The sequence below is a fragment of the Typha angustifolia genome, chromosome 15, assembly GCF_048772165.1.
Source record: "Typha angustifolia cultivar Huaian chromosome 15, ASM4877216v1, whole genome shotgun sequence".
NCBI classification, from domain to species: Eukaryota; Viridiplantae; Streptophyta; class Magnoliopsida; order Poales; family Typhaceae; genus Typha; species Typha angustifolia.
Window position 1 is genome coordinate 2,170,141 of NC_133253.1, and position 21,729 is coordinate 2,191,869.

The 21,729-nt window shown below is 37.2% G+C and overlaps 5 protein-coding genes across 10 annotated transcripts; 2 read left to right on the forward strand and 3 right to left on the reverse strand.

Moving 5' to 3' along the window:
- The first annotated feature begins 892 nt into the window (after window positions 1-892).
- On the forward strand, window positions 893-3,871 carry LOC140778590 (probable LRR receptor-like serine/threonine-protein kinase At1g67720). Of its 2 annotated transcripts, XM_073123383.1 has the most exons (9): window positions 893-1,174; window positions 1,457-1,997; window positions 2,103-2,566; window positions 2,646-2,775; window positions 2,937-3,008; window positions 3,090-3,158; window positions 3,253-3,324; window positions 3,427-3,498; window positions 3,588-3,871. In XM_073123383.1, exons 1-9 carry the CDS (start codon window positions 1,081-1,083, stop codon window positions 3,610-3,612), a joined length of 1,539 nt encoding a protein of 512 aa, XP_072979484.1. In that variant the 5' UTR covers window positions 893-1,080; the 3' UTR covers window positions 3,613-3,871. The 2 variants fall into 2 exon arrangements, 1 of the variants encoding a protein (XP_072979484.1); XR_012107209.1 differs by lacking the exon at window positions 3,588-3,871 and having other exon boundaries at window positions 3,090-3,150.
- LOC140778592 (B3 domain-containing protein Os03g0184500-like) lies at window positions 3,773-6,218 on the reverse strand. Of its 3 annotated transcripts, XR_012107210.1 has the most exons (8): window positions 5,973-6,172; window positions 5,778-5,876; window positions 5,671-5,702; window positions 5,412-5,586; window positions 5,098-5,304; window positions 4,942-5,022; window positions 4,009-4,074; window positions 3,773-3,908 (listed from the first exon to the last, which is right to left on the reverse strand). XR_012107210.1 is itself a non-coding variant. In XM_073123386.1 (7 exons), exons 1-6 carry the CDS (start codon window positions 6,108-6,110, stop codon window positions 4,984-4,986), a joined length of 582 nt encoding a protein of 193 aa, XP_072979487.1. In that variant the 5' UTR covers window positions 6,111-6,218; the 3' UTR covers window positions 3,949-4,074; window positions 4,942-4,983. The 3 variants fall into 3 exon arrangements, 2 of the variants coding, with proteins under 2 accessions (XP_072979487.1, XP_072979486.1); XM_073123386.1 differs by lacking the exon at window positions 3,773-3,908 and having other exon boundaries at window positions 3,949-4,074; window positions 5,098-5,196; window positions 5,973-6,218; XM_073123385.1 differs by lacking the exon at window positions 3,773-3,908 and having other exon boundaries at window positions 3,949-4,074.
- A 94-nt stretch (window positions 6,219-6,312) lies between these two features.
- Window positions 6,313-9,579, forward strand: LOC140778591 (uncharacterized). Its single transcript, XM_073123384.1, has 5 exons — window positions 6,313-6,682; window positions 7,251-7,379; window positions 7,955-8,119; window positions 8,707-9,012; window positions 9,112-9,579. Exons 1-5 carry the CDS (start codon window positions 6,410-6,412, stop codon window positions 9,250-9,252), a joined length of 1,014 nt encoding a protein of 337 aa, XP_072979485.1. The 5' UTR covers window positions 6,313-6,409; the 3' UTR covers window positions 9,253-9,579.
- Window positions 9,580-10,121: 542 nt separating this feature from the next.
- On the reverse strand, window positions 10,122-13,833 carry LOC140779763 (uncharacterized). Of its 3 annotated transcripts, XM_073125011.1 has the most exons (7): window positions 13,543-13,833; window positions 12,752-12,809; window positions 12,276-12,356; window positions 12,121-12,156; window positions 11,584-11,823; window positions 11,334-11,472; window positions 10,122-10,851 (listed from the first exon to the last, which is right to left on the reverse strand). In XM_073125011.1, the coding sequence occupies exons 1-7, from the start codon at window positions 13,701-13,703 to the stop codon at window positions 10,373-10,375; spliced, it is 1,194 nt and encodes a 397-aa protein (XP_072981112.1). In that variant the 5' UTR covers window positions 13,704-13,833; the 3' UTR covers window positions 10,122-10,372. The 3 variants fall into 3 exon arrangements, with proteins under 3 accessions (XP_072981112.1, XP_072981114.1, XP_072981113.1); XM_073125013.1 differs by lacking the exon at window positions 11,584-11,823 and having other exon boundaries at window positions 13,543-13,831; XM_073125012.1 differs by lacking the exon at window positions 12,752-12,809 and having other exon boundaries at window positions 13,543-13,737.
- Window positions 13,834-18,872: 5,039 nt separating this feature from the next.
- Window positions 18,873-20,057, reverse strand: LOC140778593 (cyclin-dependent kinase inhibitor 1-like). Its single transcript, XM_073123387.1, has 4 exons — window positions 19,677-20,057; window positions 19,538-19,590; window positions 19,280-19,450; window positions 18,873-19,189 (listed from the first exon to the last, which is right to left on the reverse strand). The coding sequence occupies exons 1-4, from the start codon at window positions 19,989-19,991 to the stop codon at window positions 19,123-19,125; spliced, it is 606 nt and encodes a 201-aa protein (XP_072979488.1). The 5' UTR covers window positions 19,992-20,057; the 3' UTR covers window positions 18,873-19,122.
- Between the last annotated feature and the right edge of the window lie 1,672 nt (window positions 20,058-21,729).

Genomic DNA, 21,729 nt, shown 5'->3' on the forward strand with positions numbered 1-21,729 from the left:
TGGGATGATGCATGGCCCATATGGTTGGTGGTTATTTACACATGACAAAGGTACTAAAAGGCATGGATGGGCATGCTATTTGAATGAGTACCTTTTATTCCTCCTTGAATTATTAAACAAATTAAACTTGAAGTTGAAGTTTTATCCTTACAGTGCCTTAAAAGGCCATATATTGTCATGCTTTGTTTTTAGTACAACCGGGCATTCTCCATCTTTTGACGGACCATTAGGCCACTTGAAAATCATGTCTTAGGGTATATATAGGGTTCAAATTTTAGGGTTTGATGAAACTACATTCTTACCGACATTTTTTATCTTTTAATTTTTCTTTTAGACATTGCTGTCGGGAGGCTAAACAGTCGGCGAATTGATTAGCCAATCTTAGTAGCTCAAAGAATTTTCTTCATTTTGAGATTAATTCTGTGCCTAATGATTCTTTAGCAATCGTGAGTAGAGATATTTTGGTTAATGAATTGTCTTTTGACACATAACAATAGAATTAGTTGGGTAAATTAAGTTGATATTTTATTACTCCTAATTCTTCCACTTTGTAACCAGATAAAGAGCTAAATTCAATAAAAATAGCAAGTGTTTTATCCAAAGTTTCTTTTTGTGTATGCGGGCGCGCATATGTATCTTTTCTAAATTAATTTAACTATAAAAAATAAAAATACTCCTATTATTATTTGTATATTTATTTCTATAGAGAATATATGTTATTCAAGTTACTATGATTTCAACTTACAGATATCAAAAGGTAACCATCGATAATTAAAAAGCAAAGCATTTGCTCCACAATTTCCAAAATTTTCCACCATTTGTTACAAAGTATTTAACTGTTTGACTAGGTCAATAGTTGCTATTTTTGCACCTCAAACCTCAACAGAATCGATCCAAATGTCAACACCATGCTAGAATCCCCCAAGAACTCCAAGATCCTATGAGGTTTCTTCCACCCATTCAATCTCTTTCTTCCCTTTAGGCCATGCAACCAATTAATTCCTGATCACAATAACTCTGCGTTGTTTTTCCCCCCATCTCTTGGGGACTCCCACTTTGGATGTTCCCCCATAATAAACTATGCCAATCTCCATTTCCTTTTACCTTCTCCTAATCCTCATCCTGCTGACCATCTTCCCTTCCTTCCTCCATGCTTCAATTCCTCTTCCTAGAGGTAAATAACTGCATTTAAATATGTTTCCTTTCATGTCGCTCTAAATATGTTATGATTCAATTCTTAGGTTGCCATCACTTATTTAAAATATAAAGAGAGAGAGAGAGATAGATAGAGAGAGAGAGAGAGAGTTAATAATAGCATGGCATGATCTGGTTCCCTTCAGATACTATAGGAATCCTCAATTTGAATGCTATTATGTGAAAGAAAAGAATCACACGTATATAATGACAAACATGTAATCTTTGTTGTTGTAATGAAAACAAACCTTATGATGCATAGGTTACTACATAAATTGTGGCTGTGACAAGGAGGATCAGTTTGGGAGCATCAGATGGATCCAAGATGAAGGATTCATCGATGTCGGAAATGTCTCAACAATTGACAATCCTAACATCTTGCCAATACTGTCCACGCTTCGCTATTTTCCTGACGAATCAGCTCGAAAATATTGCTATGTTTTCCCTGTGATCAAAGAAGCCAAGTATTTGATCCGAACAACATACTTCTATGGAGGTTTCGATGGCGGTAAGGAGCCTCCGGTGTTCGATCAGATCATCGAGGGCACGAAATGGAGCTCGGTGAATACATCAGAGAACTATGCCAAGGGCCTCACATCCTACTATGAGATTGTAGTTGCAGCACAAGGGAAGACACTGAGTGTGTGCTTGGCTAGGAACAAGGATACAGTCTCAAGTCCATTCATTTCAGCTCTTGAATTGGTAAGCTTGGAGGATTCTATGTATAATTCTACTGATTTCACAAAATACGCGCTAAGTACAATTGCTCGACACAGTTTCGGTTATGATGGCAACATCATCAGGTACATTGATGCCAATTCAAGCTTTACATTACTAGTAATTGTCGAAAATTGAAATGTCTTAGTAGCCTGACATCGTGTTTGACAATGTGGATACTGAAATTCAAGCTATCCAGATGATCAATTCAATCGATACTGGTCTTCTTTCATGGATGCAAACCTGATAGTTGGGAGCCATTCAAACGTGTCGTCGACGAACTTTTGGAACTTTCCACCGCAGAAGGCATTGCGGAGTGCTCTGACTGCCAGCAGAGGAAAGCAACTTGTTGTCCAGTGGCCGGCGGTGGCACTCCCTAATGATAGCTACTATGTAGCACTCTATTTTCAGGATAACCGAACTCCAAGCCCATTCAGCTGGAGGGTATTTGATGTTGCAGTGAATGGCAAGGACTTCTATAAAGGTCTCAATGTCTCAGCCGACGGTGTCATGGTATACGCCTCGCAGTTGCAACTCGCAGGGGAGACCCAGATCACACTGACTCCTGATGAGGACTCCCCTGTAGGTCCAGTAATCAATGCTGGAGAGATCTTTCAAATAGTGCCTCTTGGCGGGAAAACCATCACTAGAGATGGTATTCAATTCCCTACTCTATATGTAAAATGTACCAGTTTTATGTGCAATTCCTCAGTCTAGGTGATGAATTGGTGCAGTGATTGCGATGAATGAGCTTGCTAGAAGCATAAAGAATCCCCCGTCTGACTGGAGTGGAGATCCTTGCCTACCGCTGCAAAATTCATGGACTGGCATAATCTGCTCAAATGATTTCAGAGTAGAATCACTGTGAGTTCAGATCTGATCACTACTCACCAATTCACTGTAGATACTTATTACACTTCAGTTAACAAATTCTTACAAAGATGTTAATATTTAGTGGATCATTTTGGTATTTCTTTGATCTCTACTCGAGCATGAATTATCTCTTGTTTGATGATCAATGGCAGAAACTTCACAAATTATGGCCTTTCAGGATCACTGCCTGATGACATAGTCAATTTAACGGCTCTCACAAACATGTAAGCTGGTTATTTCAGAAAGATTCCTAGGTTAAGAGAACACATGAGCTATTTTATTTTCAACTATTCAAATATTTGCAGTTGGCTTGGCGGGAACAAGTTATCAGGCCCCATTCCAGACGTGAGGAATTTAAAGAAATTGGTAACTTTGTAAGCTCAAATGGTTCTTGTCCTCCCATTTTACTTTGATGATTCACTTCCAGACTTCTATCTTACTTTGTCCTCCTGTCTCTTCCTACTGAAGGCATCTGAATGACAATGAATTCAGCGGAATGATCCCTCCATCGCTGGGAGAACTCAACAACCTTAAAGAGTTGTAAGTCTTTTTCTTTTTGTTCTTAAACAATGACAACCTGAAAACTATAATTCCATATGCTAGAGGAAGCTCAAAATTTTCACTATATCGTTTGGATCACAGATACCTTTACAACAATAACCTGACAGGCCAAATTCCAGAGAGTCTGAGAAGCAAACCTGGACTAGACATGCAGTAAGCTGAAACCATTACTTGTCACTACCATACAAGAATCATTAGTATTGTAGCTTGCTTAGATGACTAATTTATTCTGGTGATCGCAGAACTTATGGAAACCGTTTGGAATGAGGTAAGAAGAGCAAGACAAAGAAAGAGATTCAGTACCAGAATGTTTGTAAGCTCTTCAGTCTGATCTTTTTCTTAGAAACAGACAGTTGATCTCATGCCAAAGAGAAATATTGATGAGGTAAAAGGTGGTGAAGTGCAATATATGAGTTGTTTATATGAGTAAAAGTTCAAACATCATGTCTATAGCTTGTTATATATATGCAGCAAGATGGATGCTCATCAGAACCAATGGTATGCTATTCAGAGTGTTCTTTGAGTATTCCTTATGAACATGAGGTAGGCCTGCATCACCATCACTGAATGTGGTATAATTGGAAATCAATTCAGAAACCATACTTCAGAAGAGCAAATTTAGACCATATTAATCACTTAAAAGAGTACAGAGCAGAAGAGTACATTTAGAGCATGTCTTGAAATTGGTTAATCAACTTGTGCTTTCACCATTTCATTTGGAACTGTCACCTGCATAGCCAAATATACATGATTAAACTAGGACAATGGTCTCATTTACAGATATCATATTAATTGTACAAATGTATAGTTATTAGAATTGGACTAGGCCGAGTGGTTGGACAGGTGAATCGGTGAACGGATTATCAAAACAATTCGATTTTGTCATCACATCAGTAATACAATTGATTCAGTAAAAACTAACAGACTCAATCAGCGAACCATACAATCTAGTCAGGTATTTGCGAAGTGACTAGATTGCTTACTTTTTTTCAAAATTACTTAGTTATCCTTAAATTCAACTGTTCTATTATTTACCTTAAGAGTAATTTAGTTCTAAAATAAAATAATTATATTTTTAAAATTAGAAAAACATAATTAAGATAAGACTTTGTACCAAGCCATTTGATTTAATATACTTAAAACCTAAATATTAGTCAAAATGGCTAAAAAATAAAAGAAATACAATAGTATTGCTTTTATAGATATTTCTTTTTAGTTTTAGCATTATAAAAATATTATTTAAATATTTAAATAATCTAAAATTAACTAAAGTCCGTCTGGGTGACCCGACCTCTACCCGGATCAACATCAGGTCCAGTTTGCTAACTACAACCGAATGCAAGAAGTTATATTAATAAGCAGATGGTGCCGATGTGCTTAAATGCAACTTAGTCATATCTTCCCTTCCAGAATCACATAACCTAACCAGAATCCTACACCACTTCTGAATCCAATTCTATATCTGATCCTTTTGGTTATGGTAATTATCCCCTTATTTAGATTCCTTTCAATTACATATGTAAAAACCCTTTATATTAAAGGTTAAAAAAAGTTAAATCTACTCTACATTCTGCAACTGAAACAGATAGAAATCACCTGGTGCCATCTCTTTTTGCGTTAATTTCAAAGTACATCTGATCAAGTAGAACCACAGTCAGCTGCTCTAACTATATATACCTGAAAGTTAAATAACAACTTAGTAATCAATGTGTCACTAAGCAGCATTTCTTCGTAAGAGAAACAAATGGTTACCTTAAACATTGTGGGCTTGATCAACTGGAAAACTAGTGCATCTCCATCAATTAATTCATGAAATATGGCAAATCCTTGCCATCCACCACTTAATCCTGTCTTATATGCAAGATAGTTAGTTTCAAACTCATCCCCTTTTTCATCCACTAGAGTAATGGTTGCATCGTGTTTTGGTAGGTAGCTGTTGCAAAATTGCTTAGGAAGGCCCTATTGACAAGATTGATACAAAAGTAATACAATCAAAAACATATCACATCCTAACTGATTCAGTGTAAAATAAGACATTGTTAACCACCTCATTGTCATATACTCACCAGCCAAAAACCTCGTATAACGTGTGAATGCAGCATTGACTTTGCAAAGCTAGGAAATTTTGGATCAAGCTGTGACTCGATTTCTTCTGCTTTCCTTTGAGCAGACAACCTATCTTCAAAGGAAACAGATGCTCTATCTGACATATAAAGATGTCTAAATGTTCTCCTAAGAACCCTAGCAATGATAAGAGAAAACACATTAATATTGGGCCCAAAAAAAATGCCCATTTAAGAGCTAGAATAAGGCAGTTTTACGAACCTCGTATGTTTCTCCATGACATCCGAAGCTACCTGCCCAAGTATCGGATTAGAAAATCTCGTAGGACAACATTAGGAACTAGAAAAATAATGATAAAGTTAGCTTACTTCATGGTAGTTGGTCTCCGGCAGTTGAGCGAGGCGACGCGACCTCCTCGGAGGCGAAAGAATCCCTTCTGGGGAAATCTTCCGCTTCCTCTGCTTAGCCTGCTCCATCACAGGGGAAGAAGAAGTTAAAACCAAGAAGGCCCAACAGGCCATTGATGAAGGAAAAGGGTCTTGGGATGACGGGTCGCCATGCACCTCCGAGGTCTTGGGGGATGCTTCCTTTTGAACAACGATGGAGAGATGATGGAGATTTAGCTCCTCCAGCTTCTTCTTGTTCTCCTCTAGCTTCCTCTGTCGCACCTCCTCGTAGGTTATGGATTGCTTCTTCGCCATCTCTTTGGGATAGAGTAAAGAAGAGAAAGGGTAAAGGTCTCTTCTTGACTCCCTGGGCTGAGTCGACCGTTAAAACCCCGGATTTTTTAAACCCCTGCGCTAAAGGGTAAAAATGGAAATAGAGAGAAAAAAAGGGGGACGCTACGACGAACCGATAAGGATCAAAACTTAGTTTATTTCAATGCGACCAAAGTACGCCAATTGTTTCAGTTTGTTAAACCAACGAATCATCTCGTCTCTTTCCACGGTTATGTGAATTAAAAAGAGAAATTTAGAGAGAGAGGGAGGAGGGGTGAGCGATGAAGGTGTTAGTGACGGGTGCGACGGGGTTCCTCGGAGGCCGCCTCTGCACCGCCTTGCTGTCGGACGGCCACGAAGTCCGCGCCTTAGTGCGGCGGAGCAGCGATCTCAGCAACCTCCCTTTAGATTCGTCTCCGAATCCCGTCGAGATCGCCTATGGCGACGTCACAGACCTGTCATCTCTCCTCCCGGCGTGCGATGGCTGTGAGGTGCTCTTCCACGCCGCCGCCGCCGTCGAGCCCTGGCTCCCCGATCCCTCCCGCTTCTTTACTGTGAGCAAATCAATTTCAATTTTTACCCCTTTTCTTCTTATCTTGGCTCAAATTTTGCTTGCCCTTCTGCTCATCCATGTGCCCTCGCTATACATCTGGATTATATGTCATGACATCTAAAAGTTGGTAATAAAATTAGTACTTTTTTATGCTGTAGGAACTAAATTACTTTTCGGCGAGCCCTGGCTCCCCGATTCCTCCCGCTTCTTTGCGGTGAGCAAATCAATTTCAATTTCCACCCTTTTTCTTCTTATCCTGGGTCGAATTTTGCTTGCTCTTCTGCTCATCCATTTGCCCTCGCTATACATCTGGATTATATGTCATGACATCTAAAATTTGGTAATCAAATTAGTGTTTTTTTTATGCTGTAGGAACTAAATTACTTTTCGGCATTACCATTTCATTGATATTCACATCTTAGTCATCATGGGATTAAGAAACTAGATCTGAAAATACTTACATTTGTGATGGATGTGTGGCTTTGTACATAGTTAAGTACTTTAATGTGCTACCTTCTTTGACTTGATCTTCTAATCAATGCAAAAAAATATTCTATCATATATCGTAGGTCAATGTAGGAGGGCTAGAAAATGTGTTGCGAGCTGTCAAAGAGACAAAAACAATACAGAAGATGATATATACATCATCTTTTTTCGCTATTGGTCCGACAGATGGGTACATTGCAGATGAGAATCAGGTAACCAATGTTATTAAATTGGATGGAATATTAAAGATATCCATATTATCTCATGCTCCGTTTACATCCTTTACGTGATGCTTTCAGTTATGTGTCCATAACCATACTGCTAGAAGCAACATTCTTGCTGATACACTTGTCGACGATAACTATGTAAACTTTAGATGTTAAGTGTGATATCCTTATGTACTGCTAGTGTGAAGATGGAATTTTCTCCTGCAAGCACTATGAAGAAGCAAAACTAGCTTCAAATGCTTCCTTTTTTTTTCTTTAAAATCATGAAAACGAAAATGGACTACAAAAACATAGCAGAACCATTTATTTGATCTATGACATTACAAATACTAAGATGATTGCCATTCTTAGTGTTTTATGTCTGCAACATTTTCTTCATAATAGTTTGGCGTGTGAGTATTTTGCACTGGCCAATTAATTTAATAGATCAATTTTAGCCATTTAGTGAATTATTCTTCCCATTATGTTTTAATATGCCCAAATTTTTTTTTCATTTCTTCTTGTTCAATTCAGATTGGATTCAAATTGGAAAATTGTTTTTTTATGATTCAAAACTACAGATGCATCAGGGAAAGGTATTTTGCACAGAATATGAGAAGTCAAAGGTTCTTGCGGATAAGATTGCATTGCAGGCCGCAACAAATGGAGTGCCAATTGTTCTTGTCTATCCTGGAGTCATCTATGGCCCAGGAAAATTAACAGCTGGAAATGTTCTGGCTCGCATAGTAAGACCTATTTTATCTTTTAGAAACTCTAGATATGCTCAAAAGTTCTTTATGCCTCAAGCATGAGCCTTTCATTTCTGAGGAATTATTGAGATTTTACATGTTTTTTTTTATTAGGTGAATGATAATAGTAGAATCATTATCTTAGTATGCAGTTTTTCTCTAGTGAATTGCTAAAATTTGGATCTCCTCATCAAGTTAATGTGCTATATCATCAACTTTCATTTGTATTGTCAATGCCTACATAGTAGATCTGGTTGCTCCAATTGATGTGAAAATATAATCATTAATTCGTTAGTCTTTTGTGTCTCAAACTTACATAATCAATTTTCCATATCTCAAACTGATGAACGTGCCATTACTTATGTGATCAAAGCTTTGTAGAATAGAATGGTATTCTCATCAACAGTATATACCAGGGGAGAATTTCTAATATATCTGAACTATTTGGAGACGCTTCATTCGGGAGCTAGTTCATTAAGAGAAACACTACTCAGATGAATCTGATATTTTGCTATTGTTTTGCTATTTAAAACTCAACATTAACATAGTAGTAGCCTCATATTCAACTTCTTTCATTATTGTAGTTAATTGAACGTTTCAATGGGCGCTTACCTGGCCACGTAGGAGATGGGAATGACAGAACATCATTTAGTCATATTGAAGATGTGGTTGCTGGACATATAGCAGCTATGCATAAGGGCAGAGTGGGTGAAAGGTATCTTCTCACTGGAGAAAATGCATCCTTCACCCAAATTTTTGACATGGCTGCTGTAATCACAAAAACAAAAAGACCAATGTTCCACATCCCTCTGTGGGTGATAGAAATCTATGGTTGGATATCTGTTTTCTTTTCTCGAATTACAGGAAAACTCCCACTTATAAGTTATCCAGTAAGTCTACATCCTCCCTGTTTAGTGTTCTTTGCTTATTTTATCTAAGGACAAACGTTGTTTTAAGTCCATAATATTTCCTTCCTCGTATGAATGCAGACTGTTAGGGTCATGTCTCATCAATGGTCATATTCTTGCGACAAGGCAAAGAATGAGTTGGGCTACAGTCCTAGAAGCTTGAACGAAGGTTTGACAGAGATCTTGTCATGGCTCAAGAGCTTGAAATTGATAGACTACTAAATTCTCTCAAGAGATCCTTGGATTTATCAATGGCAAACATTATGTGACCTGATATGGATCTACAGAAGAAAAGGTTGTAAGCTGCTGCAAATCACATCAAACTGCCAATAACCTGCAGAGAGTATTTAAACTTATGTAGGACAAGATGAACTCGGTGTTTTTCTTCCCTTCTTTGTGCCTACGCTGTAGTTTTCCAAGTGAGGTTTGTTATTAGCAAAATTTCTTCTATCAGTTAAATTGTAAAATACCTATACAAAAGAGATCATTGCTTCTGTACTCATCACAAGTGACTTCAAAAATTTGCAGAGGACTATATTGGAATGTCTACTAAGATCTCAAACCACCAGCACTGGATGTGCCAATATACATCCTTCCATGATCTGTAAATCTGAATAATATTTTGATGGAAATCTATGCTAATCTCTAGTTTTTCTTTATCTTTTTCTATCCAGTTTGTACTTACTTCTAAGATACTATATCTGTAGGAGGTTAATGTCCATCATATGCTCGAATCGAAGACCATCTGCCTAAAAAGTATTTAAATTTGAGTAATATTAAAATTGAGCTCTTAAAAAATAAGTGATTATTTTTTTCTACACTAATAATGCATATATTTTAGTAATAGAGTGCATATGAATTTATATTGTACAGTCCAATCTTTTAATTATCAAAACTTACAAGCTTTTCAGTGCAAAAGTCCCGGGAAGACTTTATTTTTATTCTCATTTTTAATTAGAACTCGTTAAATGCCACTTGTATTTCTATTGTACAAAAAGCACTTGGCTACAAGATATCTTTATACTCCAAACAGATATACCTCAAAGGTCTTAATAACTTATCTACGGACTCACCCACAATGCAAGAGCGAGTATAGATTAACTCTTTATCTCTAAAAAAGAATTATAGATTGCAAATCCAGTATAAGCGAGCATGCACATACTGTACAATTTTCTATCGAGAAAACAAATGGAAAGGGAAGGCAACGCAATGAGCATGGTTTATTAGGTTCTACATACCACACTCACTGGTTATTCCAAGATTGAGATCGAAAATACACCAATCAAAGTCCTCTTAGGATCTCCCAGTTACCTATCTTTTCACCTTATATAAGGTCAAAATCCTACAATCTGGAGCGCCAAATGCATTTTATTGGATTAAATGAGCCGTCCTGACGAGCAGAAGTAAATGTCTGCCTTCTATTCGAGGATGCGGTAGGTTTTATGTCCCAGCCTTCAATGTTTTTAGGGACACATACGTCGAAAAGGATTTGTCCCAGAACACCATGAGCAGTGATGCTTGGTACCTGCTGCATTTGGAACGGCTCACCCTTTGGCTCATCATGGTTTTCGTGGTACTCCATGGAACTGGGTAAGAAGAAATAGTCGCTTGGGTCGATTCCTATTCTTGTTAAGCTCTCATTTGAGTTTACTGCAGCTTTGTGAAGATTGCAGATGGATTCAGGAATTTTGTTGCATGGATCCCTGATGCCAGCTGAGTCATTGTTTACATGGTGTCTTCTTTCGGAGTAGATTATAGTGGCATCTCCAAGAAGCTCAGTTACAGCAGCTTTGTATTCGCCTGGATGATGTTTGTAGTGACCTGCAAATTGGACAGGATGAGACAAAATCATCTTGGAGACAATTTAAATATTAAAACAAGAAACTAGCTAATAATATACCCATATGCTTGCTCAAATTCTCAAACATCACACATGGAGACATTATTTCCTTTAGCATAATTTGAGATCACTTTTACAATGGAGAATCCATAATTTTCTCTTTGTTAGCTGAATGGAAGAAAAGAAGTCACTTAGACCTATTCAACGTAACTTGTCATGAAGATACTTGATTGAGAAATGAATGCAGGTTTCCCAATGCATATTAACAGCACAAGGGTAAAAAACCAGTGGAAACAAAATGTTATTTAACTTGAAGAGAATGATCCCTAAATTTTATCTTTCTATATTTTCTAACTTCATTGACATAAACATCCCACTATCAGAGATCGAGCAAAAATTAACATTCCTTAAACAATAACAAACTGCAATATAGAGTAAGAGTTCAGATCCATTAAAGTCATACCCACATGAGGAGAGCTGCCCCATTTCACTACGTTAACCATGGCACCCAGATCTTGCAGACGCTGAACAAAATCACGAACAACTCTATATGGAGCAAAGTCATCATCCTCTGAACAAAATATGAGTATCGGGCCTACATTCTGCAAATACGGTTATGTTATGCTATATATGATGGACCATATAATGACTAAAACATTTAATACATGCATAAGCATGTCAACAAAACTGCGTTAATGAATTGAGATCCTTACGGCTGAAGAGTACAGAGTCTGCCAATACTCAACACGTTGTGATTCAAATCTGTCTATGAAGAGTGTGTCGAGACCTGAAGCAAAGCCTTTTACTATCCATGATAAAATTCTAGGAGGTTGGGACAATTTTAGACCGGATGGATGCACAAGAAATTGAGTGGCCAAATCACTGGTGAAGTCTACAGGACCAGAATCATATATTTGACCACATAGACAATCTCTTACCAGCTGATATTCATCCTTCAAGGGTTGTAAAAAATGCAAAAATAATTCATAAAGTCACTTATCTTAAAAAAATAATGAAAGAAGAGAAAAACTATGATACAAGATCTTTTCTTTATTTTTTTTAATTACGATTATGACACAAGATACTAATGACTGCAAATTGTATAAGCCAAGATAACCGGTCAATTAGTTGTTCCAATAATTTTTTAAACATTGACAACAAAAGATAGCTGGAATGCCAATTGATATGACATCAGGACAGCAGGGAAAAGAAGTTAAACAGAAAAAAAAAATAAAAGAATATAGCAATACCAGAGTAAGTTGCCCTTCACACTTTCTCCCAATCAACTGACAAGAAGGAAACATAGACATGTTATTTATTACTGAAGAAAGTCAGTTGAGGGCCAAAAGGAAGCAAGTAAAAGTTTCATACAAAGCACGTAGGTATATTATATTGGAGAACGTACCTGAAGAACCTTGTACATGCAACCATTTGGTCCCCCAGAAAAAGCCAGAAATATGACAGGTAAAGATCTGATGCTCAATTCCTGTTATTCCACAAGCAACATGAGTGATGATAAATACCCATAGTTTAACCCAAAATGCTTATGTCAGGGCATCATACATGAATGCGGTTTTACATGGTGAATGCATCAGCCTACTATTTAGATTTAAGGTCTAGGCTTTATCTTTTGGGGTTTTAGGATTTTAGACGATGGCTCTGCTAAAAAGAATTTGATGAAAAAGTCAAACAATTTTTGGCAGTCTCAAGCAATGGCTTCACTCATGAGATAGTCCATTCAAGAAGAAAGGCTGCAACTTATCTTGAATCAGGTAGGATGCAGAATTTGAGTTTTGCAACCAACAAAAGAAAAAAGGATATCACTTACTGCACAAACTACGTGCTATGCAAGCTCCTTTACAAGCTTAAAAACATACTGACCTTTACAAGCTCCTTGAGAACACCATCAGCTAGTGCTGTAGCCTTCTCAGGGAAAAATCTGGATAATGATTAACTTATAAGACCGAAAAACAGTTTAGCTACATGAAAATATATTGCACAAACTGTCTATATGAAAATGGCAATTCACATGACATGATAAGGCAAGGTAAAAACATGTTTCTTTTTCATTCTTTACATAAAAAAATAAAGATCCTTCTGTCACCCTATACCATCTATATACCATTATAAGACAGTCGATAGATTTGAAACTAACATCACGCTTCCAAGATATGACCTTTATCCATTTTCATTCGGACATATAAGACAGTACCTTTATCAACCTATGCAAAGAGAAGAAATCTTGTTCAACCTATCAAGTATCAAACAGTGTCTGATAATACGACATTTTAAGAAAATCCAACATTTCGACCAAGGATATGAAATGCTGTCAGTCGCAGAACTATTTTGCAAGAATGCCTTTCTAGACGAATTATATCAAATATCAAACTCGTCAGAAGGCCAATTATAATCTCCGTTTAGAAATAGCAATGTTAGTTCTCCAAACATTTAATCATGAATGAACAATTAACACCATACATAGATAACTCTCAAAATTTAATGTAACATTCTAAAGCGTACTAAATTGTGCCCCACTACTCACAATTCCAATAAAAAAAGCAATAATTTATACAAAGCACTTTCCTTTACGGCTACCAACCAATCTCCAACGAAAGAAAAGAACTAACACGGTAAGAAGTCGGCGAAATCAAGAGCAGAAAAGATAAGCTTACGGCGTGAGGAAATCGGCATGGCAGACAAGGGAATTCCATCCAAGGGAGGAATAGAGATCGATATAGGGTTTGAGTTGCTTCTCCTCGCTCGACGGCCACGCGAACACCACGACGATCCCCAAGTCTCCACCTTTGCTTCCCCAATAGAATCGGCCCCACATCTTATTCACAAATCCAACAGAATTGTTACAATCTCTGCCTCGAAAACTCCACCAACAAAGAACTAAGAAAGAACCGAAAAGAGACCAATTCCAGGCCCATAGCAAACACAAACACCTCACTCCCTCCCTTCTATTCGGGAAGATGATGCTATCCTAAGCCGAAAGGGTCGATGCTATCGTGCGCCGAGGTATATCATTAAGGTAAAATTTTAATGATAATTTTATATTAAAACTACTAACTATCAGACCATTTTATTACCCATTATATTATCATGTTTTAATATTTATAATTCAAAACCCGGTAAGTCCTTATTATTATTTTGTTATCATTCATGAGTACGAAAGCTAGACATAGGCTGGATAAAGTGTCAACCCTTCTTAGATACAGAGACATTTTAGGCTCCACTGAGCTTTTAACTATTTAGTCTAGGCTTTAAGTCATATGCGTCACCGAATAATTGCTTCAAATCAAACGCCGCTGAGACGTGCTCCAAGCCATTGAGTTGTCAAGCTGTTCTTCCAAACTAACCGCACTGCTGAACTATCAACCGAATCAAACCAAACTACCAACCACCAAATAATTTCTCCACAATATTGTTTGGAGTTGGAGTTAAACTCATGACCTCCTTGGTCATGAGTAAGGTACCTACCAACTCTACTAAAGTTGATTGGTTTCGTAAGTCCTTGTTTGCCCCCATGAACCGGTTACTAAATATTTTCTTTTCTATTTAATTAATTTACTTTTTAAAAAATAAAACTAACTAATCGAAGTTTAGCTCCAAACCGAACAAGACCTAAAATAGAAAAGATCTGAGCAAATTAGTATAAGATAAAATTAGTATTTAACTAGTTATTGTAAAACAAAATTAATATTTTACTTTCCTTATGCTAAAATTGATATGCATCGGTTCTATATATATTAAAACTATAATGACGTTAAGTGTTACAAGACCACATAGAGATAAATTATATTTCTCCCTAACAGTTAATTTAAATTATTAGTCTTATTATATGCAACCCACAGTATTATTGGATTTTCTAAGAACATGAACATAGTGGAAGCTACTAACGATTCTAATTCTTTTGTTTATTATTTTAAGAATAAGAAATAATAATATAATTCTCGTAGTGCTGCTATGCCTCAATGCCTTCCACCACATCTCTCAAAGAAATTTATTTAAAGCTTATATAGAAAATAGTTTCTTGATTTCGTCGGAATCTCTTACTGTCACATTTGTTTTTATTATATTTAATTAACTTTTTAACTCAAATTTAAAAATATTTATTAGAGACAAAATTATAAAATTTAAAATAATATCGATATATGACAATATATATATTTATATATTTTAATATAAAATAAGAAGGTGGAGTAAATTTAAGTATAATAAAAGGAGGTAAAATGTCATTGGTTGTTTAGGCTCATTACCTATTTTCACACGTGAGGGGAAGCTGGATGGGTAGTAGGATAGCATTTATGCCAATAGTGCGTACGTTAGAGTTTTGCGGCGTATCTTAGATCATGCCGGAGTACAAATCCACGTGGCAGTCAATGGTCCCATTGGGCAGCCCACTTGGCCACTTCGCAATCTATGTCGCTTGTCATTTCCATTATTCGTTGATATAAATATTTTACTTATTAAATGCATTGAAAGTACTCCGATTTTATTATTACTTATAAAAAAAAATACAATAATAAAAACTATAATATTTAATATATTATTTTTTTAATTTCCATCTTAAATCTTCAGAAAATTTACTTAATAAATGTTAAAAGTCACTTTGTATTTATAATTAATTTAATTATAATATTTTTGAGGTATTAAGAGTAAAATACAAGATTTGAACGATAAACCGTGAATCAAATTTCAATAGCATCCGTTTAAAATTTTAGTTTCAGTTCTTTAAAAACAATAGCAGTAATTATTTTCTATCTTAAGGAGGATTAATAATTTAATTCCTAAGTCAAAATCTGTGGAATGGGGAATAAGATTTCTCGTATTTGTCATATAATTAGTGAGCAAATAAGATAGCTCTTAAGAAATATTCTCCAAAGAAGTTATATAGAATATCAAATTTACTCTCTGAGGAATCTCCTTTGAAAAGCTACAGGAAGTGGTGGGTGTTTTCTAAGAACAGTCCACAGAATTGGCCGTTGGGATTTAGTCCTTGAAGAGAAACATATTTCTTTAATGGATTAAGTTCCTGTCGTGCATATTTATTGTTGTGTCGACAACTACTTCAGAAGGAAGCTGCTAAGAGTTTTCTTAAGGTATTTCTTAAAGAAATTCCAATGGTTATATATATGATGAACAATATTGTAGTTAATAACTGGAGGTTTCTATGTTAGTGAGTTTAAAAGATGGGCCATAATAATATATATAGTCTGCTAGCTAACTCAAACTGCCCAGGATTCAAAAATGTCAAACAACTAATTAAGCATTTCAACTGCAATTTCCCATTAAAAAAATTAGGTGAATATATAGCAGAAGATGGTCAGTAGAATAGCAGTCAGATTATGAGTTCTATATTTTGAATATCACTACCATCCGAGAGAGCTTGTCCAAAAGTAACACTCTGTTTTTTAATATAATTATAGTTTACATTTTATACTTTTTATTATTTATAAATTAAGATCTATAATTTTATAAATATATACAAAAAATATTTTGGATTAGATTTTGGACTAACATTATGAGAATATTTTACGATTAAAATGTTCTTATTTATAAAATAATTAAAATACCCTTAGTATGACTTGATTAAATATATTTTTATAATTTTTAAGTATAGTTAACTTAATATAGAGATTTAATTAAGTTTAACTGACTAATCTAGCAATAAGATTTTTTCTGTGTATATTCACTAAATTATAGAGCTAAATTTATAAATAATAAAAATATAAGATATAAACTATAATATATGCAAATTTCTCGGTATATAATTTAAGTTAGACAATTAAGTACTAATTTTAAGAACTAAATTATACCTATATAATATTGTAGTAAAAAAAATACTAAATATCAGTTCAAATATTTCTTAAGAATTTTATTCTGTAATATTTATTATGAGCGGGCGAGATTTGACAAAGTGGGTTGAATAAATTTACTCAATTACTGTGAGAGAATGTTACTGTCTGGGGATCCACAAAAAAGAGCTTGCACTCCTTTCTGGAAGTCACTGACCCGTCTCCACGTTCTTCCCAAGCTTTTAACTTATTTTTATTTATTAACTCTCTCTCTCTCTCTCCCCTCTCTCTCCCCCATAACCCACAGCAATCTCACCTCGGGCACTACAAAGTGAGGGTGGATCTCAAATCTCTTCTTTTTAGGAAAACGAGATGGATCTCGACCGCCATACGTTGTTGCAGTGTAGCTATGTACTGCTGCTGTAATAATAATGCAGCAGCGCGAGTTGGGCTTAACGTACCGTCTGCTTAAGATTAAGTGTGTTGAGCTTGAGAAGAAATGTAAACTCTCTACTAATTTCGACCAGAGCCTTGTCATAAATTAGTTTTTTTAGATCCGGCTGGATGAAACTATATATATATAGATATATAATGTTAGTCTATATTATTTATAATATGTGACCATTAGAAAAGATCTAATAATTTACGTATATGAATAGTTTTTTTTTTCATCCCTAGAAGGACCACATTTTTATTATTATTTTTATATAAAATAATATTCTGAGCTATTAAAAATACTTCTCTATTCTTCCCATTAGGTTTCTATTAACAATTTTCATTCATAATTTATTTTGTGGTAGTTATGTGGTAAAAATATGACATATTTATCCCTCATATGCACGTGCAAATTATGTGCAATCTAAGAGAGAATTTTATGTTGACGTAAATAAAAGGGTAATTTAGTCAATTATGTGAATTCATCTATGACTTTATAGTTTATGGAGTCATTGTGTACCAAAAAATAGAATAGTAGTTTGGGAATGAAAATAAAAGTATCCCTTATATTTAACTCTAATCCGATCTAATAGTAAACAATTAAATACAAATATCTATTTTTAATTTTGATAACTAGTTTATGTATCTGAATTTTACCATTTAGATAAATTTAAGATTCGATCTCATAGACTTTGAATTGAGCTCCACCTGAAATAAGCTTGAATTGAGCTCATTTAAAGCTAGAGTTCCAATTAAGCTAAGCCTCCAAATTAAGTGATTAAAGCCTGAATAAAAGAACAAGTATAAAACTAATTTTGTGGAGAACTTGAGACAATGCAAACTCGCTTAGAATCAGGTCAGAAGGCAGCGCTGTGAAATTAACCTATAAGCTTATACTCTATCAAAAGTTTTTAAAAAAAAACTAGCTAGCTTTAAGTCGACGAACACAATAAATTTGACTTGCGAAAAAACGTTAAAAAAGAAAACGTCACGCGTACATGCATGCGCCGCTCATTCGGGCACAGTCAAGTACTTGTAAGTTGGCTTAGATTCCACGTGGGGGCAAGAAGGAAGAGTGGCCGTGAAGGTGACATTCCTTCTTCTTAACGCCTCCACAGATAACCTACCTGTACCCTTCTTTAAAATAATTGTGCGCCAGATCCAAAGCAACTGCTTTACCCCCCCCCCCAATATTTATTTCGTCGAACCCCAGCTCTACGCAACTAACCTCACCCAAAACAGTGCGTATATTTGTTACGATTCAGGAAGAGGAAGACCCGGACGAATCATGCAAACCCACGTTTGAGCATCGTTGCAAAACTTAATTCGAGGGCCCGAACGTGAAGTTTTCAGTACTTTCGGAAAAGGATTAGTTAAGAGTGATACGAAATGTTCAGTAGTACTTTTGAAACCTTTTTGCTACAAATAATAAAATGTAAAAAGGAAGAGCGTTTTCTGCAGTAGAAGTGATGAAAGGCATATGCAAAAAGAACCCGAACTTTTTTAATATAATGTTAACGGGTAGTTGGTGGTGGAACTCTCACCACGTGCAGACGCGCCTTTGATGCCACTTCGTCTTACCTTGCGTGCTGCGACCTCAGCTCACCGCTCTGTGTCCCGTCACCGCCGCCCTCTCTCGAGTCTCGTCTTCAGCGCATCGCCCAAATAGATCCAAAGAGATTAATTAAAAGACGCAAATTGAGCGAAAAAAAACAAAACTAGAATGCGATCTAAAGCCAACGGTTGAGAAAAAAATCCAGAGGAAATGGACGGAATTAATACGTAGGGGCTTTATTATTGCGTTCAGAAAAGAAGCTTCCCGTAGTACCGTACTGAAGGAGAGAGGGAGAGGGAGAGCGAGAGGGAGAGAGGATTCTTACAGGAAGTTGACGGTTACGGCTGTACATTACTGCCCAAATTAAAAGAGAGAAAGCGAAAAGAAATTACAAATAAAATTTAAATTTAAATAAATTCCCTCTCGCTCTTTGTTTTTTATTTTATTTTTCTTTCGTGGGTTTAATTAATTCGAACCCACTCGTAGCGGCCTTCCAATGGTGCGTCGTTGGCAATGTCGTAGTTGTACCTGAGGACGGGAAAGAGGTTAACGTTAGAATGTCCGCGGGGGTGAAGCTAACGTGTGCGGTGGGTGGAGCTTACGGGAGGAGGAGCTTACTTGGAAGCGAATCGGTCCCGCTCGGCTCGCTCTGCGGAAGCGAAGAATTCCTCGATCTCCGCCTCCAACGGCTTGATCTCCACCGTTGTTCTCTTCGCCGACGCCCTCCACCCGGTCGATTCGAGATCGCTCGATTCGTCCATCACGCTGCTCGACGGCGTCGTCTGTCTCCTAAAAGATACAAAATAATTCGTAACTAAAGAGTCTGGTAGCAAAGAGTATGAGTAACTATAAAGAAGGAATTAAAAGATAGCAAACCTTTCTCTATTGCAGTCGTAGTAGGGTTCCGCGGAGTTGAATTCCCCGACCACCTGAGAAAAGGGGAAGAGAATGAAAAATTCGAGTGAATAAGAAGCAGTGGATCTCGAATTATACGTTACCACTGAGATCGTCTCACCTCCGTGTGACCCGATCGCGAGATCCGCTCTTCCGCCGCCACCTCGGGTGAGGCGTTGCTCGAGAACCGCGAGATCCGGCCGATCTGAGGGCTAAGGCGGCCTCGCCTTCGGGAATTCGAAGCCGATCTCGCCGTCCGAAGCTTCATCACGACGCTCCGGCTCCGGAGCTGGAGGCACGAGATCTGTATCTCCGCCGCCGCAGCCGCCGCTTCCATGGCCAATCTCCTCGCCCTTGTCCGCACGCCGACCACCTGCGTCACCTCCATCGCCGCGAGTTCCTGAATCCTCTTGCACTTCCTCAGGTACTTCCCCATCTCTCTCTCTCTCTCTCTCTCTCTCTCTCTCTCTCTCTCTCTCTCTCTCTGTGCGAAAGGTGGAGATAAGAGGAGGTTACTAGATCCGGTTTGACGGCGGGGTTACGTTTTTAAGGGGGAAGCGAGCGTAAACGTAACGGTGCCGTTAACGATAAAACGGGCTATAGCCGGTTCCGACGGGATTGGTTATGTCCGCACGCCGTTTGGCACAAAGCTACTTGGATTAAAATGACAATTATCGGTGATTAAGTAGATAAATCACCCATTTAGGACGAGGATTAGGGAATGGGTGCAATGATTACGTTGAGGTGTGCACAAGTTTCTGATAGTGAAAGGAGTTGCAGGTGCACATGGTGACGTGGTAATCAATGATAACGTAGATTCCATTTATGCAATTTAGGAAGAAATTAGCTTAAAATGACATTTTATGCGATGATCCAGGGAAAGTCACATATCGTGAGGGGATCGGGATCGAGCCAAAGTGTTATTATTATTTTCCATGACGTAAATTTATGAATCTCGATCAATATGGGCGAGTACATCCAGTGGGTCCGACCACTCGACTTCCCTTGGGAAGTGGTAGATCCGAATCGCTAAATACTCGCTCTCTCTTCCAGACTTCCAGTCTTCTTTGTTAGGAATGGAGTCTTTTCCCCCCAGGGATAAAGGAAAGCTTGGGCAAGTGATCACATGGCCAGCGTATGGTCACAAGCGAAAGCGAGTGTGTGACTATCCAAGTCCCCACTTCTTACTTTACCCTAAGAAAAGAGAAGAAAGGAAAAGAAAAGAAAAGAAAAGAAGAGAGTACTTTCCTGCTAGCTTTATAAATTTTTTTTGTGGCTGAGGCATTGCATGTCATGAGGACCACCTATGGTCTTTGAGGGGAAAAAGGGTTCAATCTTTCATCTCCACTTTTTCCTTGTGACCCATTTAAAGAGAGACATAGTGATTAAATGAGTAGGGATAGCCCTGTATGCATTGCTCCCCAGTGGTAATCTGGTTGCATTGCGGGACCATGGGGCGAGGAGGAGAAGTTAATAAGATCACTTGAGAAGGATGGACCGACTTTACCTCTGTGAGATCCTTTCTTCTTTTCTATCAATCTATTCTTGGACCAATCTCAAAGAGATACGATTCTCTTTTCTTCCCTACTTCTTCCAAATCTAAGGAGAGCCATTCAACTTCTCTCCCGCTCGCTCTTTATACACACAAAAGGAATGAGGGGTTGATGCCACTCTCTTTAAAAGTTTATTTTAAGGTTCACTAAAAAAAAGAAAGGTTAAATACTTATGTGCGTGTGTGAGAGAGAGAGAGAGGGTAGTTTATATAATGAGTGATGGAGATGAGCTTAATCCATATGAGTTCGTAGGTGGAAAGGCCGAATGCTCTTGTGGTCCTCCTCCTGTGCCAAAACTCATCTGAAGCTTCTAATCCTTACGTAGCAACAAGAACAAGGCCCTGCGGAGCACGAGCGCATGGCCAGAGAAATTAAAGCCAGCCAAGTGCCAACGCTATAAACTTCGTTTAACCTTCACTAACTATTCTGCCGACTTATTTAATCGGTGCCCGGGTAACACACGATATTGCTTATGGCAAAGAAGGCCGGGCCAACAACAAGCCCGTTACACCCATAACTTGGCACCCAAAACTTTACATTAGTGTTTAGTTACTACCAAGTGAATTTTAATGACTTCTTTCGAGAAATAAGATTAAACTATTTTTGATAATAAGGAAGTCA